General features: G+C 41.3%; 1 protein-coding gene across 5 annotated transcripts in view; it reads right to left on the reverse strand.

Moving 5' to 3' along the window:
* The window catches only part of Wt1 (WT1 transcription factor), a 46660-nt gene that overhangs the window by 9831 nt on the left and 15563 nt on the right, over positions 1–21266 (reverse strand). For 4 of the 5 annotated variants that reach the window (XM_048788552.1, XM_048788554.1, XM_048788553.1 and 1 more), the window contains exons 4-6: positions 20429–20506; positions 19349–19399; positions 984–1080 (exon numbers count right to left, since the gene is read on the reverse strand). In XM_048788552.1, the coding sequence (XP_048644509.1) occupies positions 984–1080; positions 19349–19399; positions 20429–20506 (226 nt within the window). The remainder of the gene's footprint in view (positions 1–983; positions 1081–19348; positions 19400–20428; positions 20507–21266) is intronic. The other variant, XM_048788556.1, reaches the window with a different exon arrangement.

Raw genomic sequence — 21266 nt, forward strand, 5'->3', positions numbered from 1 at the left:
AATGGAGGAGGGGAGTGATGGGCGGGTGGAGGATAGAGCATTTTTAAGGTGATACACCACATAAGAATACCATGATCTGATACTATCCAAATAGATTCGTGGCATTGTGTATTTATTAAAACCCACAGAACTATACAACGTGAAAAGTGAACCCTAATGTAAACTATAGATTTAGTTAGCCTGAACCCGTCAATATTGGCACATCAATTATAACAAATATATCACACCAATACAAGATATTAATGATAGGGGAAACTGAGAATACTGGGAAGGGAGATATGGGAACTTTGTGTATTTTCTGGACAATGTTCATGTAAAACTAAAACTTCTCTAAAAGACAAAGTCCATTTTTTTAAGGTCCATGTATAAATCTTAGCACATAGAAATGTCCAAGTAGCTGGGTGCAGTGATGCATGCCTGTAGTCCCAACAGCTCAGGAGGCTGTGGCGGGGGATCACAAGTTCCAGGGCCAGCCTCAGCAACTTAGCGAGGCCCTAAGCAACTTAGTGAAACCCTGTCTCTAAATTAAATATAAAGGGGCTGGGGATGTGGCTCAGTGGTTAAGTGCCCCTGGGTTCAATACCTGGTACCAAAAAAGAAAATGTCCGAGCATAGGTGGTACTGTTATTATTGCTATCATCAACACCCAGCAAGACAGTCCGTCTTTGGGCACTTTCCAATGCAGATCAAATCTCGTAAGAGTCCAGGTTGTTGATTCAAGCCCAGAATAGAGCTTGCCTAGCAAATACAAGAGCTGCACAGTTCACTCTGGAGAAGGAAGGAAAGAGCAAGACTCTGCAGGAAGCATCTTGGTCTAAGTCAGGCAGGAGACAGCATCTCTGGAGGAGGAGGAGGTGGGGGTCCCTGATGGCTAAGTCTTTCCAGGGCCAGATGGTCAATCGGCAAGGAACTGAAGGACAGTGGAGTAGGAAAAGAGGCCGTGCAGTGAAGGCAGCGTCCAGGGGACATCCCTGAGTACTCACCTGAATGCCTCTGAAGACACCATGGGTGTGTATTCTGTACTGGGCACCACAGAGGATGGGTGTCGTGTGGTTCTCGCTCTCATACCCTGTGCCATGGCTGCAAATACAGAAAAGGGAGGCCAACGCTCAGGTAGGTTCACAGCCACCTTTTGGAAAGGCTCATCTCCAGCCAAGAGGGAGTGATCTTTTTTTAAGCTCATGGGACAAACACAATTGGTTTTTGCCTCCCTCCATGGGGCGCCTCTGGAAGCAGAGCCTCTGTGAAAGCTGAGGCCACTTCATCTTCATGTCACCACCACTCAGTCCTCCCTCACCCTCAGATTCTTGCAAGCACACCGTCTGGGTCTGTGCCTCGCTCAGACCAGTCAGGAAAAGCCACAGTGGCAGGACTTCATCCCCAGCAAGTTGTTTACCATCTCAATGGCGGCTGACAGCCGCGGATATCTCAGGAATGAGCAGAATGCTTCAAGCTTCACATGAAGTGTACTGGATTTTTGTCGACACCTCATGACTCAGTTTTTACCAGATAGCACCAAAACAGTGACGACACTTTCAAGAAGAGATATCACATCCCCAGGAGTGGGATTACACATCTGTGGCTCTATTCCACTTAACCTACAGATTTGTCTTCCAGATCAGGTTAACTCTTTGTGGCCAACTTGTGCTACAGCTGGGCACTGGACAATCTTCCAGTATCAGACTGACTAGTCCTCTACTTGGAGCTCAAGGTAACTTGGGACTACTAGTGAGACCCGAGGAATGCGGAGCTTTGAAAACAACAACTTGGAAGAAGTGACTGCTCTGTTCTAAAAATACTTTTTACTTCAGGTACAGTGCTGAAATCTGTTCTGCACTAATTTTATTTCCAAACGAAGCAGAGAAAGGATTCTTATCCACACAGGCAGGACGTTAGAATTACATCAGGAAGCACCATGGAGATGATGATGAAATCTCTTTTATGAAACATCTCTGTAAAATGGTGCAGCTGCTTTGGAAAATGTCTGGCAATCCCTCAAAAAATTAAGACACACAGTTACCATGTGACCCAGAAATCCTGGGTATATTCCCAAAAGAAAGGAAAACAGATGTCCACACATTAAAAAAAAAAAAAAAGTGTGTACATTGTTTAGAAGCTACACCATTTGTAAGATCAAAACACAGAATCAACTCCAATGTCAATCAACTGATGAATGATAAACAAAATATAGTATATTCACACAATGGAATACTATTTGACCATAAAAAGGAATGGAGTACTGATACATACTATAATATGGATGAACTTTGAAAACACTATGCTAAATGGGATGAGCTAGTAACAAAACAAAACAAAAAAATGTTTCATATTTTTTTATGAAATGTCCAGAACAGGCAAATCTATACTTGGTGAGGACATGAAAGAGTGACTGCTGAAAATGTCCTAAAATTGTGGGAGTGGCCAAACTAATGGTTTTGGATAAGAAGTATCTCCCAAAGACTTATGTGTTGATGGCTTAGTTCCCAATGCAGCAATATTCAGAAGTGGATCTGGGGAAGCAATTGGATGAGGGTTCTGACCTCATCAGTGGACTAATCTATGGAGGCATTAATATTTGATAGCATTATTAGAAAGAAACAGAAACTACAGGCAGGGGGGCCTGGTTGGAGGAAGTAAGTCACAGGGCCATGGAAGGGTATATCTTGTCCCTAGCCTCTCTTTCCCCACTACGTGGCTATCATGAAGGGAGTAGCTTTGCTCTTCTGCCATGGTGTTCCTTGGCCTTGGAGCCAGTCAACCATGGAATGAAACCTCTGAAACTAGGAGCCAAAATAAATCTTTCCTCCTCTAAGTTGTTTTTCCCAGGTATTTTGTCCCAGCGATGAAAAGCAATCACACCATACATATCAACAAGTATATTAAAACCCACTGTATCGTGTAGTCTAAAAGGGTAAAGGATGAGATATGCAAACTCAATAAAGCTGCTTTATAAACATTGTGTATTCACATTTTTCAGCTTTCAGGTAAGATTAACTGGTTGTTTGAGGCTGAGAATCTCCATCCTCTGCCTTTGTTACTCCAGATGTTCCAGGGGTTTCAGGGCAGCAGGCAGGTGCCTTTGTCCATCTCATGGAATAGGGGGCAGACCACAGGCTGACTCAAGTCTCACTCAACCAGGGGAGAGAATTCCTGGAAGGAAAGAGTGTCTGACAGGATAACTGAGGTGTCCACATAGCCTGGGGCCACAGAAGCTGAGGGGTTTTCACATTTACTTCTGGTTCCAAGCATTTTAGAAAGAACTGCCTGTCTGCTTTGCATAGTTTGGGCAGAGAGGTGGCAGTTCTGCGTCCCCAGTCGACTACGTCTTTTCTCTTGTGTCCTGCTTCGAGTGATTTTTAGCACATCTTGGAAGTGAGGAATGTCTCAAAGAGCTAAAGCAGGGTGAAAGATGCCAAGCCCAGAGAGCATCTGTCGGAGGCCGCCCTGCACAGGAGCTCTGCACACATCTTTAGGTCTTGAGTAAGGTGGTACTGAACTGGCACTGCATCTGCTGCAATGCAGGTGGACTCACCTCTGCCAGAAGAGGTGCAGCCATGGAACTGGGCGTCACCCGATGAGTTCCACCCACCTGTTTGTACCTTCCATTGAATGGCTCCCTTCAATAAACAGGGCTTCAGAACGTGATCCCCCCTCTCTTGCCTGCCTCCTGTATTTTTCTCTTGCTCCCCTTGTGGGAGCTTGTGTCTGAGATGCAGAAGCCGTCTTGAACCGCCCTAGAAAAAGGTATTTTCTGTGTCTCTGTGTGATATTTCATGCCAGCTCAAATGCACCTGAGTGACCCTGGTTCAGCAGCCCGAGTTGGACGGGGGCTACAGTTGCATCTGTTTTTCTGATTCTTAGAATGTGCATGCCAGGAAAGCAAGCCCGTGTCTGCCTTCCATACCATTACAGTCCACAGACGGTGAGAGTGAGTGACATGGCCCATGACAGCAGAAGGAGAACAGGCCAGAATGGTGCTGCCAAAACACTGTGCCTCAAAGGCTGAAAGGAGAAACTGTTTTGTATGGTTCCATCTTCTGCATGAAGCCAAAATGCAACTTAAACATTTCCTCAGGCTAAGGGACTTTTTGGGACACACCATTAGTAGAAATCTGAATTATGTGCAAGTTCTGCCATCAAAGGAGAAGTATTAGTAATACGTCTTGATAGTTGAATTCTGGGGGGAGGGGGTATCTGGATATTTGCAGGGGGAAGGCTCAGACTTTCCTCAACAAACTAGTCCCATGACTCAAAGTGTTCTGTCACTCAAAGGAAACAACACTGATCCTCACAGCCAGATAGATGCAAGTCAACAAAGAAAAGAAGCAATAAGACTGTACTTGAAACTGAGCCAATTATGCCACAATCTAGTAGAGTCTTCTATGAGATCCATGAATAAAAACAGTAAAACAGTTGGCCCCTGCCTATGGGTTCTTATATCTCCATATGACAAACACCAATGCAATCCCACACTGTGGAAACCCTGTAAGCCAACGTGCCTTCCAGTGTGGTCTTCTCAGAAGACCAAGCTTAACTTGTGAGCATTCAATTTGTAGAAGTCACTCCAAGTCAATGAAGGAAAACAAGCTGGTAGTCTTGGGAGCCATAGACTATAGAGGCAGAAGGGGCCTAGAAAAGGCCCTTTTCCTCCAACCACAGTCAAAGCAGGAATGGCTTCCAGCTCACTGTCAACAGTTGGACAACATGACTGGTAAATTTTCAAGGCATGCTGTTCTATTTGGGGAAAGTTCAATTGTTAGGAAAGGCCTTTCCAAACCAAGCTGAGATCTGTGTCCTCACTCCTGCCTGATGGGGAACTGTACAAGTATTACTATGTTACAGCCATCTCTATGTATCTCCCATACATGATGGTAAAACTTGGCATGGACAACAGAATCACCTCATTCATCCCTGCATCCTTTAAACTTAGTGACTGAAGGATGGGCTTAGTCCACAAACAGGCCCAAGATGGACTGACTCTAACTTCTCCTCCATATTACAGCCCTTCAAGTATTTAAAGATATAGCTCTCCAGGCTATAGATCTCTTTTCTCTCAACTACGAAAAGGTGAACTGTATTCTGATTCTTTTACCGCCTTGATTGTCCTCTTCCTCTTCCCCTTCATTTTGATAAATCTTTCTCAAAGTGGTCACTTAGGATGGATTGCCAATGCTACAGAAGTGTTTCTATAAAGGAGTGGGAAGGAAAGATCATCCACAAACATAGAAGTTTTTAGAATCTGGACAGTAACATGAATGCATAAGAATAGAGAGTACATGTCTGACCTGAAGGGATTCCATTCCAAATCTTTCAAAGTCGATCCACTAGTCAAACACAGTACCATGGATTAGGCCAACAGGCTGTCAATGCCCAATTCTGGGTCAAAAGGCTTGGGCCTCTGGGCTCAGTGTACTGTGATTATCACATGTAAGAGGAAATAATTCCTCTATACACAGAACCCTGAACAGTTGTGGGGTGAAAAGAATCAGAACCAACCCAGAAACAGAAAGTTGTTATCATTCATGGAACAGGCTCTACAGTATGAACTAACAGAGAGTCCCAAATCTCCATTAGGAACATAAAGGAAAAGGAACATAAAGGAAAACGTCGCACTATGCATAGCAAGTTTTGAGTTAAGTCTGGACAACTTTCTTAGGATAAGAAATTGGTGCTTTATAAAAAGTTTCTGTGTTTTGTTACCTAGGAAACTTCCCTTAGGAAGATATCTGATTCAGCTGAATGATGAAGAAAAGGGATTGGATGACTCCTTGGCCAAGATAATCAGGGAACCCTGGGATTTATACTGAGATATCATAGGACTGCTATGGCTCCAGGTGGGCAAAGATTCAGTGGGCCTGGTACAGATACCGAAGATGCACAACGTGCTTGTGCCTTGCCATAGAGGCCACCCTGCTAGAGAGCACTCTTCAGCTTGACAGAGACTTCAGACATTGCCTCTGGTTTTATTGTTCAACTAGGCACAAAGCATTCATTCAGAGCCCATGATATCCTATCTTGATCAGAAAATCATCAAAAATAACTATCAAATGTCTGTTCGCAATAAATATCTACTACATTAGTGACCTTCCACTATCAGATTGGTAATTTTACCACAAAGGAAACAGACTTGGGCACACCTTACGTATGGCTAACCAACTTTGGCTGCTAATGATCTGTTTTCTTCCCTGCATATGCCTAAAGATCTAGCTTAGTAACTGAATTCTTAAAATTCAGGGTATCCTCACTGCTGTGATTTCTAGAATCCTCTGACATTTTCTACTTGAAAACCAAGATATTAATCTGTCTCAACTCTTCTGTCACCTGTCTTATTCTCCGTGAATTTCCACATTATTAGCCAAGAGGGCAATTATTTTATGAAAGAAAATGGATTTAGTTCTTTTTTATTTAAAGCAGAGCCAGAAATTCAAATATTCTGACAGGGTCAGAGTAAATGAGAGAAATCAATGAAGAGGGCTCTGCAGAATAAGATGGCCCTGAACTGGCAGGGACAGTCACCCAGGCTACACTGTCCCCTGCCCAACAGAGGCAGCCACAATTCAACTCTACTGGCCACCATCTATTGTTAATGATGGGAACCCAATGTGACCACATCTTTCCATTCTTCAAGGAAAAAAAGTCATAAATCTCATCTTCTTCTGAGATGACTTGAATTTATATTCTTGCAAATAATTGAAATCTTAAAGAGTCACTGTTGGATGAGATAAAACATACATCTGCCCTAAGGGTCAACAATTTGCAACTTCTGCTTTCAAGGCTGAGCAGAGAAGTTTAAGCTATATACTGGAAAAATCCATTTGTTTCTGCTGGTCTTCCCACAGGGCAACAAAATAGAGGTGGGGACGTACCTGGCTCTTTGAAAACTGGGTGTTAGAATCTCCCATACCCTAGCTTGAAAGGATGCCATACTTATACAGCAGGAATGGCCAGTGCTGTCCAAGCAAAATCTAGAAGTTTCCATCTAGAAGCTTTCTGGAGTCCTGGAAGTGGTATGGCTCTAATTTCAGCAGCCCTCTTGAAAGCAGGTGTAAGTACTGTGGCCATAGACAGAAAGCTGCAGGTGCAGTACTGCCAATTCAAGTGCATGAGTTTCTTATGACAAATCACCATAACTTTGGTGGCTTTCAAAAAAAACCCACCAAGTTACCCTCTTATGCTTATGGAGATCAGAAGTGCCAAATCAGCATCACCAGGCTGAAACCAAGGTGTCAGCAGTCCTGCTTTCTTCCAATGGCTCCAAGGAGAGAGCTGCTTTACTTGCTTCTTTCAGTTTCTAGAACTTGCCTGTGTTTCTTGGTCCCTTCTTTGCATCACCCCAACCTCTTGCTGCCTCCTCCTCCTCTTCTGTAGTTGAATCTCCACCCTCATCTCCCTCTTACAAGTATACTTGTTATCACATTTAGATAATTCAGCCCACCCAGATAATTCAGGAAAATTCTCCATCTCGCGGTCCATAACTGAATCATAACTGGAAAACCCCTTTTGCCACATGAGGGAACATTCACAGGTTCCAGAAATTAGGACCTGGATATCTTTGGGGGTCATTATTCAGTTCACCATACCAAGGAAACGAGATTTATTACATTTCTTGCAGACACATTTTTTAAAAAACTTAATTAATCTGGATCCTTTATCTACAGATTTGTCTGGGAACACACGATTTTGCATCTGAAGACCTGTGTTCCAGGCCCTATGTTACTATTTATCTTCTCTGCGGTCATGAGCTAGTCATTCAATTCTCTCTACATCTGAGATTCATCATTTGTAAAATGAAGTTAATAACCTACACTAAGGATTCATTTGAAGATCAAAGAGATGAGTCATGTTGGGAGCAAAAGCTAAACATCACCAAATAACTTTATCCCAACCAAAAATTCTGGAAGTCCATGATTATATGTGATCACTAACAACCATAAAAATTATTTACTGTATGCTTTAAGTAAGTCTGGTGATTGAGATCAATACAATTTGTATTTTTGATTCATAGCACAACCCAGGAGTCATTAAGGTGTATTGCCTTAGCAAATGACTTAGCCTTCCTGGAACAGCTTCATGTAAAATGAAAACAATAGCACCTGCTTGCTCTTCAGGCTACTTGTTGAAGGAACCAATGAGATCAGATAAGTTCTGTACAACACTTGGTGCATGTATGCACTCAATAAATGTTAACTATCGCTTAAACGGTACCATTCCCATTTCACAGTGAAGTATACTGAAGTTTAAGGACAGGTTGAACTTATTTGCCCCAAATTAGACAGATGGCAAGTGGCAGAGCTTGAGGTGTGTGTCCAGGTCAGTGTAACCCCATCCTAAAGGGTTCCATTCTATCCTGACACTTGAATGATTCCAGCTCTTTTCTCCAAGGTATGAATGAAATCGGGCACACTGGAGTTTAATAAATGTAGTGATGTGGAGGGGAAGACTAAGGGTGGGCAGAGAGGAAGGGCGAGTTCAAAACATTCCTCCTCAGCATATTTCTGCTTCTGCTGTAAGAGACAATCTTTATATTGGCATAGAGAAAGCACAAGGGACAGAAATGACCAGCTCATGTGTGACAGAGTAGTCCAAACTGTGCACATTTGTTACAAAATAATAATAATTAATCATTATCATCATCTCTTGTTACCTAACTGGGGGGGGGGGAACTAAGCAGAAGCAATTATCACAGAGCATACACCTTGTGACTTCATTTCTGGTGGTGGCCTAGACAGTCCATTTTCCTGAGCAACTTTAACAGCAAAAACTGTATCCTGAGAAAATTTGCCTTTCCTTTTCTAGACAGCTTTAAAATGCATCAACACGTGTCCTTAGAAAGTCTGCAGAAAGAGAAAAATGTCCCTCATCTAACACAAATTATGAGCCCTCTTCTCGCTAAACATGTGTACATTGAGGCTTGGCTTAGAAAAAAAAACAACATAACTTTTGAAGGGGTAGCTTCTTTAGAAATGATTAATTTTGATGTTCCACAGGCACAAGAAGATTAATAAAAAGGAATTGAGGTTTTACAGATGAGAAAAACCAGAGCCGCCCTGAAATCCCTTATCAACACAAGAGGAAAAAAGAAGAAGAAAGAAAAAATGTAAAAGAAAAGAGAAAGAGACTTTCAAAGGCCATTCTCATTGAATATGAATATTCAGAAAGGAGACACTTCAGCCTGTGACTTCTCTCTCCCACCTCTACTTATTGGCCAGGTGGTCATCCCCCATCTTCACCTCTGTCTTCTCGCCTCTGCAGACTTAATCAGACTTCAGGGAAGCACCTGGGGAAATCGCAAACACTCGTGCACCAGGACACAGAATCCCCCCGTCAAGCTCTCTGCATCCTTGATGCTTGGGGCTTATATATGAGATGCTTAAGTGCCTGATTCTTTTTGGTGTTGACAATAAACTTTGCTGCAAGCCTTGAGGCCCATCATCCCCTTCTCTAGCATGCCAATTTCTCAGAGAAAAGAATGAAGAACTGCGTTAAGAAACTGGGCTTCCTAAAAGGTTAAACACGAGATGAGGCTGAACTCAGCACCACCCATAAATTATACTTGCCTTGAGAGAGAGAGAGAGAGAAACACAGAGACAGAGAGAAGAAGAGGAGGAGGAGGAGGAGGAGGAGGAGGAGGAGGAGGAGCTGTAAGAACCCCAAGTCTAAACCAAGCTTCCAGAACTAACTACCTGTCTACAGGAAATACAAGGGATAGAGGCCCAAAGTCAGAGGCACCAAGCTCTTCAATCCGGATCATGGTACAGTCTACTGAACATGTGCTCTGGGCATATAAAAGGAGAAAGATAAAGTTTCTTTTACTAAGCCATCACAGAAAGTAAAAAACTAAAATAAAACAACCAAGTTAAACTTGAATGAGTTTAAACACACCCTCAATGTCTGTTTTCTAATAACTCATAGGTATCAAATTTCCTCAAAAATAGTCTACAGGAGAGAATCTGGTTTGTTTTTTTAACTTAGGACAGTTTGCCCTCTGTCTGTCCCCAGGTGTTTCATTTCAGTTTAGACCTTAAGAAAAAGATGCATCTGTTACTTTGGACTAAAACAATGTATTTTAGTCATTTTTCATTACAAACTACACTACGGCAATGCTTCTATTTTGCTTTTTACTAAACATTTTCCCTAGGAACCTGGGAAAGCAGACTCCCTGCCTGCTTGCTCTTCGTTCCCATTCTCTCCATGTCTCATGCATCCCTATGGCACCCAGAGCTACAAAACATCTGGAGGGAAAGGGCACTCACCCCACTTCCACTAACTCTGACTTTTTAAAACTCTCTATTGCCTATTTCTTGTTATGCCCACCCACATCCACTTTCCTTGGTAACAAAGCCCTTTGTTCCTTTTAGGGAAACTCCCCTCTTTAAAAAAAAAATTAAATATATATTTAGTTTTAGGTGGACACAACATCTTTATTTTATTTTGTGTGGTGCTGAGGATGGAACACCTTGCCTCACGCATGCTAGGGGCGCTCTACCTCTGAACCACAACCCCAGTCCCTGGAAATTCCTCTCTTTAACCCCACCCCAGGCTCTAGAAGAGAGTACAAGACTAAGACCTGGCCAATCAACCACTATTTTCTCCAGTCACATGACCCACTGCAAGCCAATCAAAGACCTTTCCCTAAGTCTATTGTTGAAAAAGAACCAATAGAGAGGCATTCTTCTTGTCAGGCTGTAGGTGCTAAAATCAAAGCTGCTTTGACCCAGTGGAGCAAGGTTGCCTGAGATGGCAACCAGCACAGAGGAAAACAGACAGAAGACAGTGAGACAGTCTCATGACACTATCTAAGTCCCTGAATCCAGACAAGGGTTTTAAAATATAATACCCACAACTTACTAAATTACCCTATTGACCCACACCAGTTATAACTGGGATTCTGCCACCTGTTGCAAAGTTCTGATTAATAATGTGCAATCTAGCCAGGCGTGGTGGCACACACCTATAATTCCGGCAGCTCTGGAGGCTGAGGCAGGAAGACCAGGAATTCAAAGTCAGCCTCAGCGAAATCAAGGTGCTAAGCAACTCGGTGAGACCCTGTGTCTAAATAAAATACAAAATAGGGATAGGAATGTGGCTCAGTGGAGTGCCCCTGAATTCAATCCTGGGGACCAAAAATTATTATTAATAATAATAATAATAATAATAATAATAATAATAATGCACAATCTAATATTCAAAGGTAAATGTATTTTTTTCAAAGACATATCAGAATATGAAACCTGTAAATGAGTACTGGTCCCTCCAAATTACCTTTTAGAGGATGCTCATTTCTTCCAACCATGCTGTTATTACTAAAGTCTTATTGTATTCCTCTTTTGAAATTTTCTTTATAGTCCTGGCTCATTCATCTTCACTTTCCTTGCAGCCACTATTTCATAGGAGCCACAATCTGAGTGGGTTAAGAGCTAAATCAGGCTCACGAGCCATCAAGCCCTCCTCACTGCTTGCAATGGTTCATAAACCTCCCACAACTGACCTTTTTCCTTCTATTTCACCTTCAAGGCAGAGTCTTAGATCTAGTTTCCCACAACAGTTTGGAGGGAAGAGTCCAAAAAAACAACCCCTATGCTCTTTTCTGGCCCTTTATGCTTATAAGACTTTTAGACATGACTTTCTTTCTTACATCAATACACACAGACACAGGAACTCACAAACCCAAGGCCCCACCATCAGATCGTACAAGAAGTATCTGGATGTCTTACTGGAAGTGGGGTGCTAGTCCATCCACTTCCTGGTTTCATCCAACTCACTGGGTTCTGGATTCTCAATGCTTTCACTCTATGGCCAGAGATTATTACTGGCTCCACCCCTAAGAACAGAGTCCCAAATCTATATAACAGATGAACCCTGCATCTCACACAGGAAAGATGGAGCCGGATCTCTGTAGCCTGGTTCTAAGAGGTTCCCATTCAGGTTGTTCACACCCTCTTCTGAGAAAATTTACTCCAACTACTAAATTGCATTTTTAAGAAAAAGCTCCTTCCTAAACCCCAGGATCAAGCACAGTGTTCTGAAGACTAAACCCTCTCTTGTTTCCCCAGCTGAAATGGAGCTCATAGGTGTGAGGAATCTGTGTAGATCCATCACTTCTGCTGGTTCCATGCTCCAAACTCTGACTTTTCACAACACAAGTGGACTGGGGATATAGCTCTGTGGTGGAGAGCTTGCCTAGCATGCTCGAGGCCCTGGGTTGGATCCCTAGCACCAAGAGGCAGGTATAAATGAATTCCAGGTGAACAAACAAAGGAAAACGTTTTGCAATAAATTCAAATGAATCACACTCATTCTTGAAGGGATTTTTGAGACCAGAGGTATTACTGTTAAAGTCTTGGAGGAAATTCTACATATGGACATCTGAAGGAATAAGACATAAAAATATTGAGAACTGTTTTATTCTTGAAGAAAGGATTCAAAAATTTTCAAAAGTCAACATACTTCAAAACCAATTTTTTTTTTGTACTGGGTATTGAACCCAGGGTCACTTAACCACTGAGCTACATCCGCAGCCCTTTTTAATATTTTATTTAAAGACAGGGTCTTGCTAAGTTGCTGAGGCTGGCTTTGAACTGGCAATCCTCCTGCCTCACCTTCCAAGCTGCTGGGATTATAGGCATGTGCCACCATACCCAGTCTTCCAAAATTAATTTTTAGATGTGATACAATCCATCCAAACTTCTATTTAAGTTTTTTTTAAAAAAATAAACTTACTTCAGAATAGTTTCAGATTTATTGAGAAATTTCTAAGATAAAACAAAGCTCTCATAGACCCCACATAATTTTCCTCTATTATTAACATCTCAAATGAGTACAGTGTATTTGTTGCAATTAATGTACCGATAAAGAATTTCTCTTAAATTAACAAAATTAAATGATCTTAAAGAGAAGAGAGTCAGGCATGAGTGGCTCATGCTTGTAGTCCCTGCTACTGAGGAGGCTGAGGCAAAAGGATCACTTGAGTCCAGGAGTTGCAGACCAGTCTGTGCAACATATTGTGACCCTCATCTCAAGTAGTAGTAGCAACAATAATAGTAATAATAATAATAATAACCTCAAGAGCTAACAGCTAGAAATATTTTGAAAAAGAAGTACAACATTGGGGGAACTTTAGTATCAGATATTAAAATGGACTATGAAATTATAGCAAAGAAAACAGCTTGATACTTGGCAGAAAAGCCAGACTGATCAAAAGAAGAAAATAAAGAGTCTAGAAATGGATCCAAGGAATTTAGTCTTTGGTAAAGGTAATATCTGAAAGCAACGAGGGAAGAAAGATAGCTCAAAATGGTCTAAGTACACTGTATAGTTGCTTGGAAATAAATCAAATTGGGATCCAATAGTCAAATAAATTCAGGATGAATTAAATGTTTAAATGTGAAAAGTTAATTTTTTAAATATCGAAATTAAATAAAATAATACTTAAAAAAAAGCTGGAGTAGGAAAATCTTTTCAAGTATGATACCAAAGCCAAAAACTTGAAGCTATGAAATAAAACATAATTTTTACTGTAAAATTTTTAAAAGTTCTGACAGGAAAAAAGCCATTGTCATAGCTAAAATATAAACAAACCAGAGAAAAAATTTCTAGTACTATGACAAGCAAAAGAACTCTTATAAACAAAGAATGCTCACAAACTAATATAGTTGCTATATGAACCAGCTTCTGGCTAAAGCCAGCCCACTTACCTACAGAGCCTCTTCCTTTTCACCTCACTTTGTTCCAGCAATTCTATCCCCTCCCATCATCGATTTTTCCCTCTTTTTGATCATTCCCATCAGCAAACAAACAAGCAAACATCTCTTTTTAAATACAAAAAAAAAAAAAAATAAGTAAAAGCAAAACAATAAAAAATCCTACTATCTACCATCTTTTTTCCTCAGTCAACTAGAACCTCATTTTTTTGTTCCCCTTTGCATCAGAACTCTATGAAAGAGTTGTCTCCATGTGATGCCTCTGGGTCACCTCCTCCCATTCATTCCCCCCGCCACCCCGCTTGTTACCGGGGACTGAACCCAGTGGCACTTAAGCACTAAGCCATATCCCCAGCCCTTTTTCATACTTTATTTAGAGACAGGGTCTTGCTAACTTCACTAAGTTGCTGGGGCTGGCTTTTTTTAAACTCACGACCCTCCTGCCTCAGCCTCCTGCTTCAGTCTTTTGCCCCTTCCCTTAATTCATCCAGAGGTTAGATAGTTAATAGATAAATGGTTCTAGCATTTTTTTCTCTGCAGATTCAATACACACCAAAATGTTTTAAAAACAAAGAGGTTATCTCTGGGTGGTGAGATGTCAGATGACTTTTCTTTTCTTCTTTATGTTTTGGTACTGTCTGAATTTTTTTTTTAAGTGATAAGCCTGTGTTACTGTTCTAATCAAAGGGGGAAAAAGGCTGTTTTTATATTGGATAAAGTCACCATCTTCGCCTATAAAGCATTCCTTTTGTGACTTTGTGTTAAAAATTAAGAGATGGAAATAAAGCTAGAATACATGAACTTGTCCACTTTCAGTAGAAAAACTCTTATGAAACAAGGCAGTAGCCCCTTATTTCTAAGAAACATCTGGATGACTTTTTATCAGTGTGCATTCTAGATCAATATTTTTTCTAGCTAGACGATATGATCTGTTCTTATAAATGATGAACAGATAGTCTCACAAGGGCCCAGAGGAATCTGAAGATATAAGAGTTCCAAAATTCTCCTTGGGGTAGTGAAGATATCCTCCCTCATCTGATGTCCCCTCTCCCCATGCGAGACACAATCACCCCTTTATCCACCATTCATAGCTTGATTTAAGTTACTGGGGGGTGGGGTGATTTCCTTCCCTGTATAATTGTATTTTCTAAATGTTCTATAATTTATACATCTTACTTACTTAATAAATACAAATACATTAGTTGAATACATGCCCCAAGAAAAAAGAGCGGGAAAGGCCAACAGCCAGGGAAGGTAAAAGTAGCAGCAGGAAAGTGAGTCATGAGGGCCAAGAAGCATCTGAATTAGTCTTCCTTAAGTGGGGGCATGGAGGGGGGATAGCACTAGGTCATCAGCTCCATCACCATGGAACAGGACTTCATTATTCCTTCTGGTAGTTAAGTCCGATACAAGGCAATAATAAAGAAAGAGCTGCTTCAACGACACACGACATACGTGTTGCTGTTTCAAAGGGGGAAATCCTGCTGGGGGTGGAGATGGAGGAGTGCGCTCAGGAATGCGCCTGTTCACGGGACTGCTGAGATTCCCAGAACTGAGGCTCCCCACCTTTGCTTTGCATCTCAAGCTCTAGCAGCCACTTAAAAGCAGGCTATCTGCTTTCAAGAAGTAAATCTCCGGGACGGGTACCTTATGTTCACAAGCCCACAAGGGAAGGCACGGGGCTGCGTGTGGAGCTCCCGGCCAGAGGCTCAGCTATCTCTTTTGGCACAGGTTCTCAGGGATGAGACCATGTCTAGCGAGGATTTTCTCCAGATTCAACAGCCTTGGCCCTACCAAAAGGCACAGCTTTGTTTGCACCATACATCACTCACTGGGAGTCTTCTCGTTTTTCCTTTCGAGCATCCTCAGGTCAAATACTGTGTGTTCCCAACAGTCTGTGAACTTCTTGGAGCAGTGAAGGGACATTCATTTTGCTCAGCACTCCTTTTACATTTCTATTGTGTTCCATTTCCCACTCCCCCTACCCCAGTCCCCACAGAGTAACTTCCTCCTCTCTTTAATAACTTGGACCACAGTCAAGGTTGATGTGTTTCTCCATTTTGCAGGATATTTTCTTCAGAAGAGACAAAACAGAGGCCAACAGGGTAGCCAAGGCTTATTAGCAACCTTTGTAAATCAGCAACCCTTAAGAATACTCATAGAAAATGTTTTTAAAGAAATGAAAAGCTAACAGTACAAGGCTTCATGAATAGGATTCACAAAGGCAGACTAATCTTAGAAAAATTCCTCAGCAATTTCCCCCACCACGGACCTGCTTTTAAAATCTAATTTCATTTGTTTATGGGTGACGGAAAGTGGTTTCATGAAAGAAGGTTTCAGTATCTTCTTTCTGACATAAATTGAAACATGGGATTCTTCCATTTGAGGTCATAAAAGTAGCTTTGATCCCAACAGACAAGCAGAAGTAAGAAAATGAGTAAGGCAGGGTGGGGATGTGGCTCAGTGGTAGAGCATTTGCCGGGTGTGCCTGAGGCCCTGGGTTCAATCCCCAGCACCAAAGGAAGAAAGAAAAAAAAAAAAGATGGAGAGAGAAAACGAGTAAAGGAAGAAGGAGGACCAAGGACTCAGTCAGTGGGCATTAGCAACTCCCTACCATATCATCCTCTACTTCAAAATCCTATCCTCACCCATTCCAGCACTGCTGCTGATATTTAATAAAGGTGTCTCCGTGGACTTACTTAGGATACAAGGAAACAAGCCTATTTTTTTTTTTGGAGTCACTTTTTTTTTTTAAGTAGCTTTCAAGGAAAGAAGACATGAGCAAGTATTCAGTGGTATTTCATCTAAAGCATATAATATTTCATTAAAAATTAAGCATGCCTATTTTCACAAGTGATATGGAAATTATGTCTTTTTTAAATTATGCTAAGCCTGGCATGGTGGCAAATGCCCATAATCCCAGCAACTCAGGAGTCTGAGGCAGGAGGATCACAAGTTCAAGACCAGCCTCAGCAAGTTAGCAAGGCCCTAGGCAAGTTAGTCCCTAGGTTCTCTCTGGTACTCTCTCTTGCCCCCAACAAGCCAGTTTTTCCTGCTATAGCTCTAGCTTGCCACCATGATTTTTCCCATGTCAGGATACTACTAGTTAAGGATGAAAGCAAAAAGTTGTCTTTCTCTACTTCATGAAGTATTGTTTCATTTCCCAAATGTATTTTCCATATTAACCATGTTTGTATCATGGCAAAAGAAAGTAAATTCAGTATCAGAGGGAATAATGACTCCACCCTGGATTGTGTCTCTTCTGGGAAGAAGCCAATTTTTCTACTGGAATTTAAGATCCACCCAAATTCAGTTCTCAGCTGTTCATGGGTTCAGAGGAAAGAGCTAAGGAGTCACCATCTTTGAGAGTAAAAAGAGGCAAAATGGAGTTGTGACACATCAGTGCACTGTAAAATCAGTCTAGTATGTCACAGCCAGTATTTTTTAAAATGATGTGGAATAGGGTACAAAAGATCAGCAGAGCAAAAACATATCATAAGGATAAATACTGCTTAGTGAAAATTTGTGCTTGTGTGTCTACTGGAGCTCAGTGTAAAAGGTATTTCTAACTGTGGTCATAATCTTAAAGTCTAAGAAACTCTAAGGCCAGGTCCCAGAGTCAGAAAGAACTAATTCCAACATGGCTCTGCCACTTACTCCATGGATTGGGTTAAGTGGCTTAATCTCTCCAGCCTCATCTGGACATGACCATAGCTTTGGGGTGGAAAGGGGGTGATGACAGTAGTAAGGTCATCAGAGAAAACATGTAAAGCCCTACATGTACCCTTAAATAAATGGGAATTCACAAAATGGAAGTAGAAATCAATTGACTTAAATATGTTCTAAGGGATAAATCTACCATGTAAGAGAAGATGTCAGAAAAATTAAACAATTGTTGACAGGTACAGTGGCACACACTTGTAATCCCAGGAACTCGGGAGGCTGAGGCAGGAGGATTGAAAGTTGAAAGCTGGCCTCAGCAATTCAGTGAGGCCCTCAGCAACTTAATGAGTCCCTGTCTCAAAACTGAAAAATAAAATGGGCTGGGGGTGTGGCTTAGTGGTTAAGTACCCTGGGTTCAATCCCTGGTACAAAAAAAAAAAAAAAAGTGGGGGGGGGAGAAAAAGAAAATTAGACAATTGTAATTTTTTGTTTTTATGTGGGACTATACATTGGGGCTATTGGATCCTTGTTCTAAAGCTTTCTGAATAAAGATTGTATTAAAAAATTTTAACTTCAGAAATCCTTCCAAGATGTAAACAGCCAATCAATGAAAACTTCTAGTTTTTTTTTCCTCTTACACAAGATTGAACAAAAACTATTTGCACTTTGTGCTTCATCCTTATATTACAATTTCTGACTCCCCAACTAGTGACTAATATCACATATCTGAAGACCTTTAAAAGCATCAAAATTATCTCAACTCTGGAAAGATCAGGATTCAAACCATGCCAAGATTCCTTATCTGTAATTTTTGTAATTAAACCAACCAACCAACCCTGTAGTCCAGCATGCAGAAATTCTAAAATTTGAAACATACTTCTCACTTGGCAATCATGTTCTGTCTGTTGTTGGCATTTAATATGAGAAGAGTTACTAAGTTCTGAGAGAAGGAAAGGAAGGAATTCAGAAATACAGGGTGGGACCCGAAAAGCCAAGAAATGTAAAAGAAGCTGGCAGCAGAGGAGGCCAGAAGGCTAAAATTGTCAGCTGCCCCTTGGATGGAAGTGGGAAGAGAAGAATCCAAAGCAACAGAAGGCTTTCTACTTTGGAATCCAGAGAGAGGAAGTGGAGATTTGGATACAAGAGCAGAAAAATTGGGGTGGGGGTGGGGAGAAAGATCTGAGAGTTAAGTCTTAGAAGTTGATCACTGAAGGATGATCCAAAAAACAGAACTGAGCCAACAAAAGAAGGAAGAAAGATGCAACCTGAATGGTGTTTCAGCAGAGAAAATAAAACGAAACAAAATAGCCATAGAAATGCTCCAGGGTGCAGGTATAAAGCTGAAGAAGACACAAATGTTTGCGAATGAAAAAAAAAAAAAAAGTCTTCACAAAGCCTGGCCACAGATTTAGGGTAAAAACTAAGTTCTCCTTGGGAGATTCAAAGGTAAAGAATTAGTCAAGACTGAAAGACTTGACTAATCTAACATAGGTAATGTCACAAATTTGGTGTTTTGTGACACACTCACAAAAAAACGAACAGAGTTCTTGCTGCATGATTTTAAAAAATTATTTCCCAAGCCAGGCACAGTGGCACACGCCTGTAATCCCAGTGGCTCAGAAGGCGGAGGCAGCAGGACTGTAAGTTCAAAGCCAGCCTTAGCAACTTGTGAGGCCCTAAGCAACTTAGTGAGACCCTATCTCTAAATAAAAAATAAAAAGGGCTGGGTATGTGGCTCAGTGGTTATGCACCCCTGGGTTCAATCCTTGGTACCCTTGGTGCCAAAAAAAAAAATGTTTTCCAGGGGTATGCTGAAAAGAAACATTTTTACCTCCATTTGACCTGTAGCATGTCTATGATAAACATGAAGAGGCGGGGAGTAGGGATATATTTTCCCACCCCCCCAGCTGCTCCCTGATTACCCATGTCAGTCCTAACTCCTGCATTGCCCCAGACGTCAGTCAACAAGGCCATTGGTCACTCACTTGCTCTGCCCTTCTGTCCATTTCACTGAGCTGGAGCTCCCAGTAGCAACTCTAGAAGAGAAGAAGAGGTGGGAATGGGGAATGGAGCATGGGGGCTCTGGAAAGCCCCCCTGATCCCAGAATCTAATGAGAAACCATGGAATACATGGAGACATTGATGCTAGCTGACTCATCAAGAGTGCTGAACTAAGTCCCCAATCCCACTAGGCCAGTGGTAGGATTTGGAAGGCACTAGAGAGAGGCTGGACAGAGCCTGGGCTTTGGAAATCTCTGGACAGATCTGGACTTGGAATCCCAGCACTACCACTTAGTAGGATGTGAACCTGGGAAGTTACGTGACTCTCTGAGCTTATAAAACAGGTAACTACAGTACCTACACCTCATAAGGCTGTTAGGAGAGAAGCCAAGGTAACCTAGGAAAGTACCTGCTACATCACAAGCACTTCATGAGTGTGGTATCCTACTGCCACCTCCTCAAGACTTGTTAGAAAACAAAGTGAGATCTTTTATTGCTGAAAGCCAGCCCCACCCACCTGTGTTCCATCCTTCCTTCATTTTTAGGTGCAAGGAGAAGCTCGTATGTTCGGCAACTGAACTCTCTCTATGGTGGCTGTATATTGTGTGTGAGCAAAACCTGTTGGTGCAATTAGGTATGAGCACATCTGACTTTGGATTTTCCAAATCATCCTCACACAGATACTAATTTGGATTCTGGATATTTTACATGCAAAGCATTTCTTGGATAAGATAGTATAATGGTTAACATCTGTGATGCTGCTAACCAAACGTTAACATTAAACAAGGCTGCATGGACACAACCTTGCAGAATTTTAAAACATTCAACAAGGAGAGACCATATTAAATGTCTCCAATATTCTCAATTCCCTTAGTCCAGACAAAACATCCCGTTTGTGTTTTTTGAAAATTTAATGAACACAGCCCACCAACTGGAGGACAGAAGAAAACATTTTAATGCTACATTTTTCTAAAACTGTACGCCCTTTGTAAGTTATAAGCACCTTTAAAATGACTTGAATAGGTAGAAATCGCTGTTGAAGGGCAATGGAATAAAAACCTTACCCCTTTAAGGTGGCTCCTAAGTTCATCTGATTCCAGGTCATGCATTCAAGCTGGGAGGTCATCTGATATAAATTGTCACTGTTGGAAAACACCCAGAGTTAGAAACATATAACTATGCACACGTGTGCATGCACACTCACAAGCACAAATACAATTGTCTTCAAAAGCAATGGAGTTTTAATCTGTCTTTACAGTGCAAGCCTCTGCATTTTCCAGAATGACAGAATATGTGTGTCTGAAATTATTTTCATTCCATCCCACTGATTTCTGAATAGTTATTCACTTCACACACAGCAGAAGGGATGTGAGGGTAATTTGGAAGCTTTTTACAAAACCTTAGTATAGCAAACACTGGCATTTCTAAAGAGGTATTAAACCTTGGAGGAGAAGAGACTGAAGGGAAGGAAACTTTGAAAGGCAACACAGGCTGGATAACTCAACATTAAAGTTAAAAGCCTGGAGCTGAGAGTCAAAAGACAGCAGATTAATTATTCGTGAAAAGGCCATTAAGTTGTTTTAATCAAAAGGATAAGTATCATGTGGATTATGAGGGCCTGAAAAGTCCGAGTGATGGGTGATGGATGACCTAATACACAAGGATGTGACAAGCCAAAGAAAGAGGATGATAAACTTTGTGCCCAGCTGAAGGAATTATTCTCTATATAAGTTTATAATCCTGGTACGAGTCAAATGGAGTTTAAAAAAAAAAAGAAAAAAAGCAGTCAATGATTTACATTAAGATCCCAAAAGAAAAAACACACCATCATGCAAACCAATCAAAAGCCTTTCTTTCTCCTTTATGTTTATCTTATTCCTAAGAAAATCAGCACATAAATCA

The sequence above is a fragment of the Marmota marmota genome, unplaced genomic scaffold (assembly GCF_001458135.2).
Source record: "Marmota marmota marmota unplaced genomic scaffold, marMar, whole genome shotgun sequence".
Classification (NCBI taxonomy): domain Eukaryota; kingdom Metazoa; phylum Chordata; class Mammalia; order Rodentia; family Sciuridae; genus Marmota; species Marmota marmota.